Raw genomic sequence first — 17,776 nt, 5'->3', positions numbered from 1 at the left:
ACGTTAACAATTCTGGGTTCAATTTTGGCACGTTGATAACAATTAATTGTGCACGACGGCACACAAATAGTATTGAACTTTCAATTTACAACGACACATTTATTCTCCAAATGATTCCGCTTGTGATAAAAAAATTACAAGGTGAACAAATACACGTCTGGTAATTTTCAATCATACATTGATCCTGACATGATCGGTATGATAAATTATGGTGTATTTGAATATAAATCTGTCAAATGTAAAAGAAAACATGGAATCCATTGCAACAATGTAATGGAAGTCAGTAATGAACATATATACACAATTCCTTTCTATAATTGTTATTTTCTTAGTATCATATGTACATGTTTTGAACAGGCTTATAGAGGTAGACATTAAATAACAGTCGAAAAAATATTTTTATTACTATCTTTTTAATATTTCGTAGAAAAAAAAGAAATACACCATATTTTTATTTATAATTTTAGGAACTTATTCCAAGACCCCTACATTATGTGAAGTGTGTGGTGCTCCAGACCGCTGGTTATTATCTATGCTTGCAGGTAAGTGTGTGGTTCTCCCTCCCGACAACTAGTTATTCGCTCTGTTTTCAGGTATATGTGAGGTGCTCCAGACCGCTGGTCATTAGTTCTCGTTGCAGGTAAGTTTGTGGTTCTCCAGACCACTGTTCGTCAGCTCTGTTTGCAGGTAATTGTGTTTTAAAGAAAGAAACAATTAAGATTAATGGTCAGTGGATTAAAATGTTGTTGAGGTTTTTTTTTCTGATGAAACTGTCCGTCATCAGATTTATAAAAAACACACAGTCTGAGACGGCTGTTATTTTGTTTGTTTTAAAATGCGTTACGTTTAGAGAAAACAGTAAGATTACTTTTCATTATGACTTTTTTAAGATGTAAAATTGGATTGTTTACAGGCATGTCTTTAAAGACGTAGAAAATTACTTTAAGAAACAGAGCACACTATTAGTCTAAAGGTCCCCTTGAAAGTGTGAAAACCAAAATATACAAAACTTCAATGGCATCATAACCCTGAGACGGTTTACAGAGATTTAATTGACAGCTTTGCAACCGCCTTGATTTAATGTAAAACATAATTAAGAATATGAAATTTTACGATGACAATGCACCATTTAAACCATTTCATAATCTGTAATCTGACAAGTTGTTGAATGATACCCTCGCAAATTCACAAGTCTCCAACATCGCAATCAAAGAAGTAAAAGTTATATGAGTGAATGATATCATATTCACTGCACATGGATCATGTTTCAGAATTAAACTCGAGTAACAAAGTTATGGAAACCAAATATATACTAGTAGTAATCTTCACAAAATGGTACGAACTAAACTGGTTTTTCTAATGTTTCAAATCTTTACAAATATCTAACATTTTAGAATCAGTGTCTGGTGAGAAATAAACCAGAAAATATTTAAACTTCCAGTCCTGACCTATCCATTTTTTTTAGTTTTTATTGAATATATGTGTCACTGATGATCACAACATGTGAGTTTTATTCGCGATAGGTAAATATAAAAAAGAAGTGGTATGATTGCCAATGAGACAACTCTCCACAAGAGACCAAATGACACAGAAATTAACAACTATAGGTCGCCGTACGGCCTTCAACAATGAGCAAAGCCCATACCGCACAGTCAGCTATAAAAGGCCCGAAATGACAATGTAAAACAATTCAAACGAGAAAACTAACGGCCTAATTTATGTACAAAAAATGAACGAAAATCAAATATATAACACATAAACAAACGACAACCACTTAATTACAGGCTCCTGACTTGGGACAGGCACATACATACAGAATGTGGCGGGGTTTAACATGTTAGCGGGATCCCAACCCTCCCCCTCACCTGGGACAGTGGTGTAACAGTACAACATAAGAATGAACTATAAAAATCAGTTGAAAGAGGCTTAACTCATCAGATGGATAAAAAAACAAATACTACAAATACATGTGGACGTGGCCGGGTATTGTACATCCAAACAACAAAAAGACACTAAGTATAGATCTGAGAGTACTCGCAGTTACTGACAGCTAGTTCAAAACCACTAACAACTAATAAAAAAAATCATGCATCTAAGACTAAATTATCAATCCGTACACATCCAACATCCAATGGATTTAGTGTAAACACGTCAGATGTCAAGAATTGAGCAGGATCCATCTTTCCTGTCGGAGCACCTCATATTACACCTTACTTATTTTGTTGGGTTTGTGTTGCTTAGTCTTTAGCAATTGGTAGATAAAAACAAGACAAATACAGGGTCTTGATATATGACGCTGTGTATTATTGATTGAAACTTGAATCTATCGGCTAAAAAGTTGGTAGATACACAGCAGATCTTAAAATTGTTAACACGCTACAACCCAACATTATGAAGCTGCAGACCAAATATAGAATCTTTTACTTTCATAGAAGCCAAGAAATTTTGGCGATATTTTTTTTACCCAAGGTTTTTCGGACGGACGGAACGGCGAAACGGTGGACGGAGTGAGCGATTATTTGCCCTGCTTTCCCAGATGGTTACGCAGGTATTAAAGAGATGTGGTACAATTGCCAATGAGACAACGAGCAATAGAGACCACAGAACAATATTTAATGATGTAAACAATTATATGTCACCGCACGACCTTCAGCAATGGCAACATGCATACAGTACTGCAATGAAAGGCATCGTTAATGAATTCAAAAGAGAAAATCAAACAAACTGATTTATACAACAACCAGAATGTTTTAGAAGAGTCTGTTTAGTAGAAATTAATATAGAGCGCTGTTCAATTGGTTTGTTTGAAAATAGGTTAGGGTTGTAGAAAGTTGTCCATGTTTTGGTCATAAGGTGTATTTTCAAAAATAAAAACCCATAACAATGGTCATTTGGTCAGTCTTGTGGTCAACGTATCAGTTGAGATATGTTGACTCAACACGATGGACGAGAGATAAACTGAGAAATGAGAAATCGACAATAATCTAGTTACATTTATGACGCTAAATTTCTGTTTATTGTATTTGTCAAAATTCCTGCAAATAACTGATTTTATGTCTTGCTTTTATCTGCAGATGTTTATAATTTCCTATTTTGATTATAGCTGGCAAAGTCAATCACTTAGAAGCCGGAGAATATAAAGTAGATACAGAACACTCGTAATGATGTAAACAATTATAGGTTACTGCATTATAATATAAGAATAAGAAGATGTGGTATGAATGCCAATAAAGGCAATAGTAGTATACCGCTGATCAATGGTCATAAATCGATTTAGCTGAAAAAAATCCGGGTCACAAACCAAAACTGAGGGAAACACATCAACTATAAGAGGAAAAAAAAACGGAACCACAGAAACACTGAATTGCAATGTTGTTTTTTTTTTTTTGTTTTTTTTTTTTATTTCTAAAACTAATATTATCGATTTTTTTCCTGGCTGCGGTGCTAGTTGTGAAAAGTAAAATAACAAAAATACCGAACTCCAAATTCCAAGAAAGCGAGATGTTGATGTGTTGGTTTTTGCTTCACGTCGGCTTTGGCGAACATTCGAGTCGGTAGACGCCAGCGTCATCAATTGTTAAAGTGTGTAATTAAGTTACACAGGTGACATAAAATTAATTATATAGTATAATCTGACATCTCTTCTTTTTCAGCCCAAGGCGTTTCAAGTGAGTATACGAAATAACCTTATAGGTTTTGCGTTATTCATTATTTCTAAGATTGATCGTCACTAAATATTTCCTCAGATAGAAGTTTCTTACACTTTCTCAAAATGGAGATTATGCCATGCTTTTTTCAAAAATATAATCAAAAGTAGGGTCACCGTGATATTTTGCAAGCTACAAGTGGTCCAAAATTGCCCAATTTTGCAACGGTTATTCATGAAAGAACAACTTTTTTTAAATAAAAAGAAATCTTTGCGATAGAATTTTAAAATTAATTTGAGAAAATAGGTTTCATAATATGCTTTAAGAAAATAAAAAGGAAAAAAGGTGTCATGGAATTTGTTTTCTTGATACAAGTCAAAACTGAACATTTCACATTCATTCTAGTAAATTCTATAAGATTTATCTCCACTTTAATGACTAATTTGAAAAGTTGAATCGAACAAAAACAAATATTAAATATTTGTTAAAACAGCAAACAAATGCAATTAATCACTTATTTTTCTTTATTTAAACGAACAGTCTTACAGAGTAATTGCCAGTCTGACTAAATATTTCGAATTTAAGCAAAGAACTAGACTTTGTGTACTGCTATTTTACAATCCAAGATGGCGGTATACAGTCAATCCACCTTAGTTTCAAACAGGATGGTATTTTCTTCAAATTTAAAATAAACCATATTTGATCTAATTTCAATTTATATATTCGTAATTTATTCACACGAAAGGAATTTACAAACAAACACAAAACAAAGAAAAGAAATAGAAATAAATAAAATACACAAAACTGTTAGTGCAACGATCTCAAAGAAAACAATAATTTTTCCAAATCATAAGATTTAAATTTAACTTTTTTGATTTGATTATCATACAATGATTGAGTATGTCTATAAAATCTGTATATGGAATCATACATGTAACGTGCTATTATTTAGATATGATTGTGATGTTCAGTACATTATTGTAGGACAAAGAGCACTGAGAGGTATGTCATACATGTATCAATGTATCTGTAAAAATAAGATACGAAATGAAGTCATTTTATTTAGTTTTAAACTAAGCAAACCAAACAGCGAGAAGATACATGAAAAAAACGTAATTCACATTTGAGCAGACAATAGCATGCCCAAAACCAAAAATAACGTAAAGACACCAATGTTTTGCCTTAACACCAAACAGAAAAGTAGCAACATGAAACCAACAAGAACCCACTAAGAAATGAAATTAAACTTAGGTGCTCCATTTGGGGTTAACAGTTTTTGTTCCACTAGTGACATCAGCCGTGTTACTACTGTTAAACTACGCTGATGAGTCCTTAATCATGATTAGAAATATAGTTATAATAGAACTGAATCGTTATCCACAAGGCAAATTGAAGACAAACACCTATATTTGAATATGATTTTAACAATCCACCGTTTGTTTATTGAAGGAATATTGCTTAATTATTGTAATGTTTATAACAAACACTTCAGTTTAGACATTAAATAGATATTTTCATAGTGTAGAGAAAGAAGAAGTTGTAAAAACTTTATTAAGCACGTATCTTTAAATGAATACTTGTGGAAAACACAAATCTTAAAAACATTGCAAATACTAGTAACATTTTGTTTGATTTGTTTGTAGTAAAAGCTCCACGTAAGTACTCACGAGTTTATCTGATTAAAACTGTAAAATTGAAAAAAAACATTAAGTTTTAAGTTCTGTTATTTCAGATTACAGAATCAACGTTTGAATAAGCCAAATTTCGTATGTTATGTTTCATATTTCCGATTGTGAAATTTTTACTGACAGTAAATTTGCATTGCGGGTGATGCATGTATAACTTCATATTAACTCTTGTGGATAGTTGTCTCGTTAGCAATCAAACCACATCTCCTCGTTTCTATAATAACTGTCGCTTCATCCGGTCTCGCTCATTTTGGAGATATATAATTTTTTTATTTTTTACCTTGATTTTTCTTTTCCTTATCGATTTACAAGATGTTAACATCTGTAAACAACTGTCACCTTGATTTTGGATCAAGGTTAACAAACTTCACAGTATTTATTTTTCTTTAATACAAGCTATTACTCCCTGTTACACAATTCACCCCTGGCGTGCAATTCACCATACACCGTGTATGGTATACACTTATATTCTGGTTACTCACTACTCAATGATATACTATCATGACATAGAAGATAAGTAATGCAAGTTCTTTCGAACGGGTTTTTTGATAGGAGGTTAAATATTTACCCTGTACACTTTAAAAAGATATTGTTGCAAATAATAGAAGCTGAATATTTCGTATCATTTTCCGAATATTCGAATATGATATAATTTTTAATTTTTATTGTGCAGAACTATAACATTTTGCATATAGGTTAGATTTCTTTCCTTTGTTATGTAACAGTATTGCATTAGCAGATAGAAATAATATTTCAAGTACCTTTTAATTGTGTGTAACAACTATTTGTATTTTAGAACACAATAGTTTTAATTGTTGAAAAACGTTTTAATGTAATATTACAATGTCAAATTGGCAAAGAAAATACTCAATTCATAGTTCTTGAACTTCATAGTTTACTGACTGACAGATAATTCGAATATAGGGGAGAAGGTATGATAATGCAACTTTTTTTGCCCCTTGAATTTTAAAATCAATAATTATCATAAACATCTTTAAATTGTTCGGTAGACACTAGTCTGCTAGATATCAGTATATATAGTTGTGAATTGTGTCTTTTATATTTGCATTGAGGCTTCAAACTTAGTGCGAAACTTTAAATAACCTTGGATTAATCATCGAGCTGGAAATAACTTTGATGAAGTCTTCCGACAATACTTAAAATTTGTCGTTAACTGACACTTACGACTCCCTAACCTCGGACCCTTGTCATGAAAATTGGTTTGTTTGGACGAGTATTGTAAAAATAATTGTATAAAGTTCGAGATTGCATGTTAGTTACGTAAGCGCGTCACTGTTTTGATATCCTGTGGTGTCTGTCGTTGATGGAATATGTTCATTGTTGTTCTGCAGTTTGCCCGTTTTTGTCGACTATTATATTATTTGTTTGTGCGTTTCTCTGTGATGAATGTTCTTACGTGTGTTTGTGCTGTATTTCTGTCACGTAGTGTAGTCATTTTAGAGATATTTTTTTAACATTGTCATTAAGTGGGAGGTTTGGCTAACCATTAAACCAGGTTCAACCCACCATTTTTTCTTAAAATTTCCTGTACCAAGTCAGGAATATGGCAGTTGTTATTCAATTAGTTCGTTTCTATGTATGCTGGCGTTTGTTTTTGTTGCACTTCAGTGTTCCTGTTGTTTTTTTGCTTTCCTCTTATAGTTGATGTGTTTCCCTCGATTTTAGTTTACCCGGATTTTCTCTCAATCGATTAATGACTTTTGAACACCTGTATACTACTGTTGCCTTTATTCAGCGCCTAACACTTTTGACATTTACTTGTTTGTTGGTCGTCTTGATGTGATAAGGTAGTGCATGCATTATGACATAATTATGTGAATATCTGGATATGACTTACCTAATGCCTCAGTTTGCATTACTCAGGTTGGGATTCATGCAAGTTTTTACGAACTTTTAAGCATGCAATTAATATACACGAAACACATACGTTATTGTATTTGCATGGTAGAAACGTGTTTTATGTATCACTGAATATGAAAAACCCATTGAAAGATCATGATATTCACTTATATAACAGATATTGCTCGATTTACTACACAGGACATTACCATTGGTCTTCGTATATCACTTTCAGTGAAAGATTCAGAGGGTAGAGGTGATCACCCAAGTGATCACGAAAAATATATTTGTGGCTTAAAACCATTTAAATGTCCATTAGTTGAGCTGGGATGTAATTAGAAGCAATTTTGACACTTACGTACTCTTACCTCGGACCCTGTATCAGCCCCGGACACTTTGCACATTTACTCGTTCGTTATTCTGCTTGATGTGATAAAGCAATGCATGTTTGATTATCAGGATAAGACTACCATAATGTCTTAATTTGCCTCAATTTGACATAGTCAGGTTTGAATTCATGCAAGTTGGACGTTTTTACTGTTTTTGTCTGCTTGTAACATATTTCAGTGACTTCTTATTATGTTTAATACCATTAAAATATTTCAATTTTCAAACAGCTATAGGTTGTAACGTTCCAAAGGATTGTCCAATCAAAAATCACTATACTGATGTTTCCTGTACTGGATGTGAACCAAAAGTGGATGATGGCTTATGCTGTAGAGGATGCAAAAACCTGCTCAACCAACATTTTGCATAAATAAAAAGATTTATAGCTGTATATCCATTGTTATGATACTACATATCTTTATCGGCTTATAAGCATTGCCGTTGTGAGCTATTGATATCACATTGTAGGAATATGTCACCTGTTTCAGCCTAATTTCTGTAACAACTAAGCAAATTCAAAAAGTGTTTGAAGGAGAAAATAAAATACACAATATTTTTGCTAAACAATTCTCCATTTTGTTTTCGAACGGGTAGGGAAAATGACCGCCATAACCTCATCAATTTTTGATTATCTTTATCACCGTAACTGCAGAATCTATAAAGAGATAAACATATTATGACTCGTTTTACTCTGATTGGATTACATTGTATTATATTAATATCTTTAATGCCATATATGCATCTAGTGAACTATAATGTGAATCAAATTTTCCAATTGTTGCACTGAATTTTCTTTTTGGTCTCTGAACTTAGCTTGTTGAATACCGAATCAAAAACGCCATTGCACTTTGTACATTTTTTCCATTAACATAAGTTTTTCTATCAGTTTCTTACTTATCAGATAGCAATCGCGGTATACTTTATTGAACTTCAAGAAAATTACAGCAATGGAAAAAAATTCTATTGTAGTATCTAATGGAAAAACATATTTATTTAATATGCATTATTAATAATGTTATCGTCAAGAAAATGTATGTTAAATTTGCCATTTGATATTTAGTAGCCATCAATCAATCAATCAATCAATCAATATATCATCCAATACAAAATACAATGTAAATAAATTTGTGTAAGCGGAGATGTCGAGTACATAGCAACAACTCTACACAATAAACAACATTCTTAGATTAACATACGGTATCAAACAATTGTATTTCTTTTCGTTTTGAGATTTTTACTTTTTCTGTTAATCAATGCTGAGTCAATCGATTTTCAGACTTTATATACTATTTAACGCGCCCTTTACATTTCATTGCGATTTCACATACCAAATTTGTTCGACAACTTTAACGTTCAACATGAGTGACGAGGAAGACCAACACGATGCTACTAACAGAGCTAGTGAAACGTCCAATCAAAAAAGCCCAGGTAATCATAAAGAATTTTCTTCTAAAGATGCCCTTTCTTTGTTTTCCCGTTAACTAGATTCTGCTTTGATAAGGCACAAGAAAGAACTTTTCGCAGAAATTGATTTAAAAATAGGCAATAGTTGGAAAAGAGTTCGCGCATACCAACAATCGCTCCCAAAATTAAATTAGAGGGTAATGGAAGACAACACGAGATCAATACTGCTCGTATAAATGAACTGAAGAGAGTGACAGATTTTCAAGAGCGCTATATTGTCGGCTCAGCAGTTAAAACTTTGGAGCAAGCTGATGCATCTCTAAAAGAAAGGAACATATTACTTCGTATAGCTGAAAAGTATGGTTTGGACGTCGTTGAAGAGTTAATGGACGACCCGTTAACAAAGAATACGGAAGAGGCTACTAGGCTATAGTAGGCAGAATATAGAGCTAAAATGAAGAGGAGGGAAAAATCTGTTACAACCGATCGTCCGAACCCATATTAAAGGAACCAAGATGAAGAATAGGGTACGTGTGATCTTTTTCGTGGGCCTAGTTGAGCGTATACAGAAGAATCATCTAAGAACAGGGGCGCAACAGGTGGAAAACGCATTTACACGTCAAGCGAGTACCTTGGAGGGAACCCGTTATTACTACTGCAATGAGGAAAGTCATTGAGCCTACCAGTGTCCCAAGAAAGCAGACAGATATCCCCAAGAGAAACAGCAGCAGTGCAACAGTTGAGTACCAGTTATATAATTTACATGAGCAAGATTATGAATATGAAAAATTGCACAAAACTTCATGTTTTGTTGGAAATTTTCATTCAATTTTGTTCTCAACTTAATTTCTAGCGGTTATTTAATACCTTTTTTTGAACATCCTTCATCAGCTAGATTGAACAATAATATGTCTGTTTTTAAACATTCAGTTTTCATGTTGCGTGCCATTAATAAGCTTTTACAAACAGGGGCAGCTATTGAAAGTAAAGATCACATTCCTTTTGTTATCAAACCACTCACCGTATCAGCTAACGTCTCAGTTAAAGAAAGGTTGATACTAGATATAAGGCACTTCAATCAATTTATAGGAAAAAGAAAATTATTAAAGTTTGAAAGCGTATTGGAGACTTAACAAAACACAATTAAAGACAGATGTATGGTTAGATTTGATTTAACAAGCGGTTATCATCATGTAAGCATGCATTAAGATCATCAGACATATTCAGGGTTTTCTTGGAAATTTCAGAACACAACTAAATACTTTAAATTTTCCGCTCTCACATTTGGGAGACATCTACAGCAGCACATGTGTTTTCAATAGTTTTACGTCCTGTTGTCAATCCTTGGCGTTTTCAGTGCCTTAGATTTATATCGTATCTTGATGATATATTGATGGTTGGGGAGTAGAGTGTAACTCACAATATTATTTAATATCTTGCAGTTACATCTTAAATCCGCAGGATTTTTCTTTAATCAAGGGAAGAGTGTTTTGAAGCCTACTCAAAAATTAACTTGGGTTTGATTTGCATGGGACTTGCGTAATTCAACTTTGGATCTTCCATTAGATAAAAATTATTCGTTTCAAAAATAACATCGATAAACTCTCCTCTAATCCTGTCAGCAAGACAATAAGCATGAATAACGGGGTAAATCATTTCTTTTATGCCTAGTTTAGATAAAAAATTAAAAACAACACGTTTAATAATTGCATGCGTCCGAAGCGATTATAATTTCAAAATTTATAAACGGGCAATTTTAGAAAGGTTTGTTATAAATCATGTCAGTACCGAAGTACTGACTACTGAGCTGATGATACCCTCGGGGACTGATAGTACACCAGCAGAGGTATCGACCCAGTGATGTAAAAAATTAAAAACAACACGTTTAATAATTGCATGCGTCCGAAGCGCTTTTCTGGATTTACCTTCATCAGGAACGCTCAAAGCCAAACATTTGAAATCCGAGGGATGTATAAGTACCGAAACAGTTGAAGAGCTATATGACAAAAATACCTAAAACAAATAACCAAATCCATCTAAGGTCAACTTTGCCTGAGGGAGTTGAAACCTTAGTTTCTTTATAATTTCAAAATTTATAAACGGGCAATTTTAGAAAGGTTTGTTATAAATCATGTCAGTACCGAAGTACTGACTACTGAGCTGATGATACCCTCGGGGACTGATAGTCCACCAGCAGAGGTATCGACCCAGTGATGTAAAAAATTAAAAACAACACGTTTAATAATTGCATGCGTCCGAAGCGCTTTTCTGGATTTACCTTCATCAGGAACGCTCAAAGCCAAACATTTGAAATCCGAGGGATGTATAAGTACCGAAACAGTTGAAGAGCTATATGACAAAAATACCCAAAACAAATAGCCAAATCCATCTAAGGTCAACTTTGCCTGAGGGAGTTGAAACCTTAGTTTCTTTATATTTTCAAAATTTATAAACGGGCAATTTTAGAAAGGTTTGATATAAAACATGTCAGTACCGAAGTACTGACTACTGAGCTGATGATACCCTCGGGGACTGATAGTCCACCAGCAGAGGTATCGACCCAGTGATGTAAAAAATTAAAAACAACACGTTTAATAATTGCATGCGTCCGAAGCGCTTTTCTGGATTTACCTTCATCAGGAACGCTCAAAGCCAAACATTTGAAATCCGAGGGATGTATAAGTACCGAAACAGTTGAAGAGCTATATGACAAAAATACCTAAAACAAATAGCCAAATCCATCTAAGGTCAACTTTGCCTGAGGGAGTTGAAACCTTAGTTTCCTTATAATTTCAAAATTTATAAACGGGCAATTTTAGAAAGGTTTGTTATAAATCATGTCAGTACCGAAGTACTGACTACTGAGCTGATGATACCCTCGGGGACTGATAGTCCACCAGCAGAGGTATCGACCCAGTGATGTAAAAAATTAAAAACAACACGTTTAATAATTGCATGCGTCCGAAGCGCTTTTCTGGATTTACCTTCATCAGGAACGCTCAAAGCCAAACATTTGAAATCCGAGGGATGTATAAGTACCGAAACAGTTGAAGAGCTATATGACAAAAATACCTAAAACAAATAGCCAAATCCATCTAAGGTCAACTTTGCCTGAGGGAGTTGAAACCTTAGTTTCTTTATAATTTCAAAGTTTATAAACGGGCAATTTTAGAAAGGTTTGTTATAAATCATGTCAGTACCGAAGTACTGACTACTGAGCTGATGATACCCTCGGGGACTGATAGTCCACCAGCAGAGGTATCGACCCAGTGATGTAAAAAAATAAAAACAACACGTTTAATAATTGCATGCGTCCGAAGCGCTTTTCTGGATTAACCTTCATCAGGAACGCTCAAAGCCAAACATTTGAAATCCGAGGGATGTATAAGTACCGAAACAGTTGAAGAGCTATATGACAAAAATACCTAAAACAAATAGCCAAATCCGTCTAAGGTCAACTTTGCCTGAGGGAGTTGAAACCTTATGTCTCCTGTGATTGGATTTGTCAACTCCGTGATGGAACTTTCTTTGTGTTTCCTGTGATGGGATTTTGTTCAGTTTCCCGTGATGTAACTTTATTTATGTCTCCTGTGGTGGGATTTGTCAACTCCGTGATGGAGATCCTTGAAAGAATTTCGTTTTTTTTTTAGTTTGGTAGTTTGCGCAATATAAGTCATTTTCTTTTTTTTATTGTATTATTTTCCTTTCAGGTTAGGTTTAATTTTTCTCACAGGAAGGATCTTAGTTCATTTGAAAACCCCTATTTACGCGACCTCGCTGATAAACTACAAAACAGTGTGTAGTCCAGCAAAAGCAAAAATACTATAAAAGTTAATGATTACGACTTTTAAAAGTGAGGCGAAGGATACCAAAGGGACATTCAAACTCACAAGTCGAAAATAAACTGACAACACCATTGCTAAAATGAAAAAGACAAACAAACAACAGTAAACAAAACACAACATAGAAAACTAAAGACTGAGCAACACGAACCCACCAAAAATGAGGGGTGATCTCAAGTGCTCCGGAAGGGTAAGCAGATCCTGCTCCACATGCAGCATCCGTCGTGTTGATCATGTTAGTAAAATCTGGTGATAAGTCTAATTCAGTAGGTCACATTCGAGAAAAAAGGGGACGGGATTGTAGTTACGACAATTCGAACATATCCGTTGTCATTAAGAAATTAAACACTTGGTGTACAGATCATAGTTTATTTACGTTACCAGCGTCAGTGGCTAACATTGCACTTTACTTATCTTATCTAATTCAGCTGGAAGTATCTTCTTCACTTTTACAAAATGCTTATAACGCAATCAAAGGAGAGCATTAGCTTAACTTGTACAATCAATGTTTTCTGAAACCTTTTTTCAGTTGGTTTTAGAAGAAGGAACTAGAACTTTATCAAAGCCTATGAATAAGAATAAAAAAGAACCAATTACGTCTGAAATTCTACAAAAAGTTATCGATAATTATGAAAATTTTAATAGTATTAAGAATTTAAGAATATGTTGCTTGGTGGTGTTGGGATACGCCGGTTTTATTCAATTTAGCAAGTTTGCAAATATCAAAGCTTCCAATTTATCTTTTCATAATTCTCATCTCGAAATTATAATAGAAAGTAGCATTACTGATGTGTATAGACAGGGCAACACTATTTGTAGAACCAATTCGGACTTGTGTCCAGTGACCATGTTTGAGAGATATCTAAGAGTAGCAAATATCTTTTTTGATTTCCAGTGAATTAATACTTTCTTAAAAATTAGATAAAGTTATGCTTTGTATAAATTAACAAACCTACATCGTATACTAGAGCAAGAGAATTACTTTTAGATGCTTTGTGTCAATCAGGTTTCGATAAAGGAAATTTGATCTTCATAGTCTGAGAAGAGGAGGTGTGATTCAGGCAGCTCATAATAGAATACCAGAAATATTATTAAAAGCGCACGGTCGCAGAAAGTCAGAACTCTCAAAAGACGGTTACATCAAAGAAAATGTATATAACAGGTTATCTGTTACAAATAATTTTGAATTTGTAAACTACTATTTTTGTTTTTTTATGAAAACCTGTTCACACATATTTCCTTTGTTTTGTCGAACTGTTTGGTTTGTATCTCCTGCTATAAAAGTCTTTGTTGTTTCTTAATACAGAATCAGAAATAATTTATGTCTGGACGAGCCTAGCGAGGTAGAACATAATTATATTGCTTTTCGTTTTTGGGATTTCTTACTTTTTCTGTTGCGCAATACTGAGTAAATCAGTTTTCCGACTTAATATTCTATTTTACACGCCCTTTTCATTTCATCGAGATTTTAAACACCAAACTTGTTCGACAACTTTATTACATTCAAAGAGTTTTTACACTCCAAGATAATTAATTATATTATTTACATATGCTTTATTGGCAATTAAAAAATAAGTTTTATAGTTAAATAGTCAAGAAACAAAAAATAAATTAAAACAGAAATATCAGTTGTAGAAAATGTTCTAGAAGCCTAGAAGAAAGGGTATGTGACTTTGCAATGTAGTTTAGTTAGTTAATACATGGTAGGAGCCATCATAAAAGTGTCCTTCATCCTTAACAAATCTGTTTCAGGCTAACAAAAGAACGCGTGGAACTACCGGTGATGGTGAATAATATCGTCCAGTACTATACCATTGTTCATTGCAATTCCAGATAACATTGTCCAGTACCATACCCTTGTTCACTGCATTTCCAAATAACATCGTCCAGTACCACACCATTGTTCATTGCAATTCCAGATAACATCGTCCAGTATCATACCACTATTCATTGCAATTCCAGATAACATCGTCCAGTACCATACCATTGTTCATTGCAGTAGCAGATAACATCGTCCAGTACTAACCCATTGTTCATTCAATTTCAAATAGCATCATCTAGTACAATACCACTGTTCATTACAATTCCAGATAACATCGCCCAGTACCATACCATTGTTCATTTCAATTCCAGATAACATCGTCCAGTATCATACCACTATTCATTGTAATTCCATATAACATCGTCCAGTACCATACCATTGTTCATTGCAATTGCAGATAACATCGTCCAGTACCATACCACTATTCATTGCAATTCCAGATAACATTGTCCATTACCATATCATTGTTCATTGCAATTCCAGATAACATCTTCACCACTATTCATTGCAATTCCAGATAACATTGTCCAGTACCATACCATTGTTCATAGCAATTCCAGAAAACATCGTCCAGTACCATACCATTGTTCATTGCAATTGCAGATAACATCGTCCAATATCATACCATTATGCATTGCAATTCCAGATAACATTGTCCAGTACCATACTATTGTTCATTGCAATTCCACATATATCGTCTATCACCATACCATTGTTCATTGCAATTGCAGATAACATCGTCCTGTACTTTACCAGTGTATCGTCCAGTACCCTATCATTGTTCATTGTAATTCCAATTAACACCGTCCATTTCCATACCATTGTTTATTGCAATTCATGTTTAAAAAATTTATCAGAGATACTAAGTTTATAGTTTTGTATATCAGAGGTATTTTTCGTCTATTTAATCAATCAGCGGCTTTCAATTCAAAACAGTTGAAAGGCCATATTTATGAGTATAATTTCATTTATAAATATTCGTTCCTAGATACGTTTTACCTTCTAGTATACTGTCAAGTAAAACATTATGGTTATAATCGAATGTCACATCCAGACCTTACGCTAACTTATCGTATTTTTTTTCATTTGATTGTTACTACTTGTGGCTTCAAACACGACACAGCAAAAGGGGCATTTTCGTCGGGATTTTGACTAAAAATATTGTTTAACAACTTCAAATTTGCTAAAAGTAAAGAAAAGTGTATACAATTAAGAAATATAAACGACACTGTTTTTCTTTGTAATGACGTCATTATATGTGAAAACCTAACATAACGTAGGGGAAATGTTTATGTTATGCAGATGTTTTATTCATCTCGCGTATTAAAATAAATCACGCCCACTGACCTTGAATTCAAAATATAATCATACCGACCGTGTATTACATATACACTGTTTTCACGTGTTTGCTTTTTATCAATGATATTCCTAAAATCTTAAAGGAGGTAAGATGAGTTAATATACAGCTAGATTATATATATATCTGCCAAGTTATTCTGGTAATTTAATCTGCATCTTAAAAAGGGATTGGTTATGTTCAGTTTTATTTGTTTCCTTATTGTTATGAGTCTTTTTACGCCCTTTTTATAGATTAATGTTCAATTAATGTACATATCGTTAACGGTCTCAAGGTCAGTGTTGTCAAATGGTATGAAATGAGTAATTATTCAATGGTTTATATCTGTTAAATTCTCATTTAATAGTCTATGGACGTTTGAATTGTTATTGACAAATGATGATTGTTTTGCCTATTCTGACATTTCACCTTTTTCAAAGCGCTCTATGAATATATATCTAAATTTAGGAACATTTATTTAATAAGATATTGAGTCTTAAAAGAGAAAGAAGCCTTATTTCTTATGTTGTTTGATGTTCAAGTCGATTTAAAAATCTTATAAAAATTATTTGACAAGTCTCCATAAATTTTGCTCGTTTACTGTTGGTCAAAGTTTGAATAGCAGTATTAAAATTATGCAAAACGATACAAATGATAGGGTTTCTTGAAATAATGTTTTATTCTTCCAAATATCTAAACATTTTTTTAATTTACCCAATACTCAAGGTGATATTTTTTTTTCAAACACCTTTATTGTTTGCGACCAATAGAGATAAAATTAAATAACTTTCTAAAGCAAATAGTATGTATTAGATATATATTTTTGTTAGAAAATAATAAATTTTGTGAAAAAATCAATTACACTTTTATAAAGCGCAAATGCATATGGTTATATATTCAACCTGGGGTTTTAAAAGATCTTTCTTAAATTCAACATCTTTAACAACAAACATACATTTTGTAACAGAAAACAGAAAGCCTTTTGCTACCATAATTTTGCATTCCCTCTTACCTACTAGCATGTTTCTTCAAGACTAACTGAATATACAGAACAAACGTGTCAGAAAAGACATGACAAACAATCAATATACATCAACACGGAGTAGACTAGAATATTGTTTTAAATAACTGCTGTCAGGAATGAAATTGATTATAATATGTGTATATTCATATATATCACACGTTTTAAGTTCGCACAAAAAAATAATTCATAGTCATAATGTTAGCCATGAGTTTTGGAATGAAAGACTTATTAAATTGCAATAACTTAGCATTGATGTATGTAGTATTCTTAAACATTATTTTTAACCTTGTTCTTATATATGCCTTTTGACTGGAAAATGTCAAATTCATTATTGTCAAACTTAATCTTCTGGTTTTCTAGTAAAGCATCTATAAGAACCGGAAGATGCCAAAAAACATATCAAATTACAACATTTTATATTTATTAGAATAAAACGGTGCAATTTGTGTCTGAGCAGAAAGTTGATGAACCGAGGTTATGTCAAAGAACGTCTCGTCCTTTTTCTAAAAAAGTTCATCGGAAGATAGCAAGACCTTGTTGATAAATATTCCGTATCAACTTCACAAATAATACATTATGGTCTTGATGTATAGATTCTAGGTACTAGCGTTGTTTATCGTCTTTATAACGTGTTATAGTGTCCTTTTATTTGTCTTTGTAAATTATTTACGTTTACTGTTTGGTCCGTATTTGGTAATATCCTTTAGGCGTGGCTCGGTACTTGTACATCCCGCCATTGTGTGTTGTGCTATGGTAATTTTTTGTA

The 17,776-nt window shown here is 33.2% G+C and overlaps 1 protein-coding gene across 4 annotated transcripts in view; it reads left to right on the top strand.

Annotated features, from left to right (window-relative positions):
* LOC127734079 (uncharacterized) overlaps positions 1-17,776 on the top strand; it is a 187,616-nt gene that overhangs the window by 35,169 nt on the left and 134,671 nt on the right. The window contains exons 4-8 of one of the 4 annotated variants that reach the window (XM_052243704.1): positions 468-542; positions 3,654-3,668; positions 4,632-4,649; positions 5,291-5,302; positions 7,813-7,973. The exons of 2 other annotated variants lie outside the window; for them this stretch is intronic. In XM_052243704.1, coding sequence (XP_052099664.1) covers positions 468-542; positions 3,654-3,668; positions 4,632-4,649; positions 5,291-5,302; positions 7,813-7,952 — 260 coding nt within the window. In that variant the 3' untranslated portion in view covers positions 7,953-7,973. Of the gene's footprint in view, positions 1-467; positions 543-3,653; positions 3,669-4,631; positions 4,650-5,290; positions 5,303-7,812; positions 7,974-17,776 lie in introns of those variants that run through there. One more of the 4 variants, XM_052243705.1, reaches the window with a different exon arrangement.

This window comes from Mytilus californianus, unplaced genomic scaffold (genome assembly GCF_021869535.1).
Source record: "Mytilus californianus isolate M0D057914Y unplaced genomic scaffold, xbMytCali1.0.p SCAF_3, whole genome shotgun sequence".
NCBI lineage: Eukaryota > Metazoa > Mollusca > Bivalvia > Mytilida > Mytilidae > Mytilus > Mytilus californianus.
The sequence above is the reverse complement of the archived record's forward strand: the minus strand, read 5'-3'. Positions and strand labels throughout refer to the sequence as shown.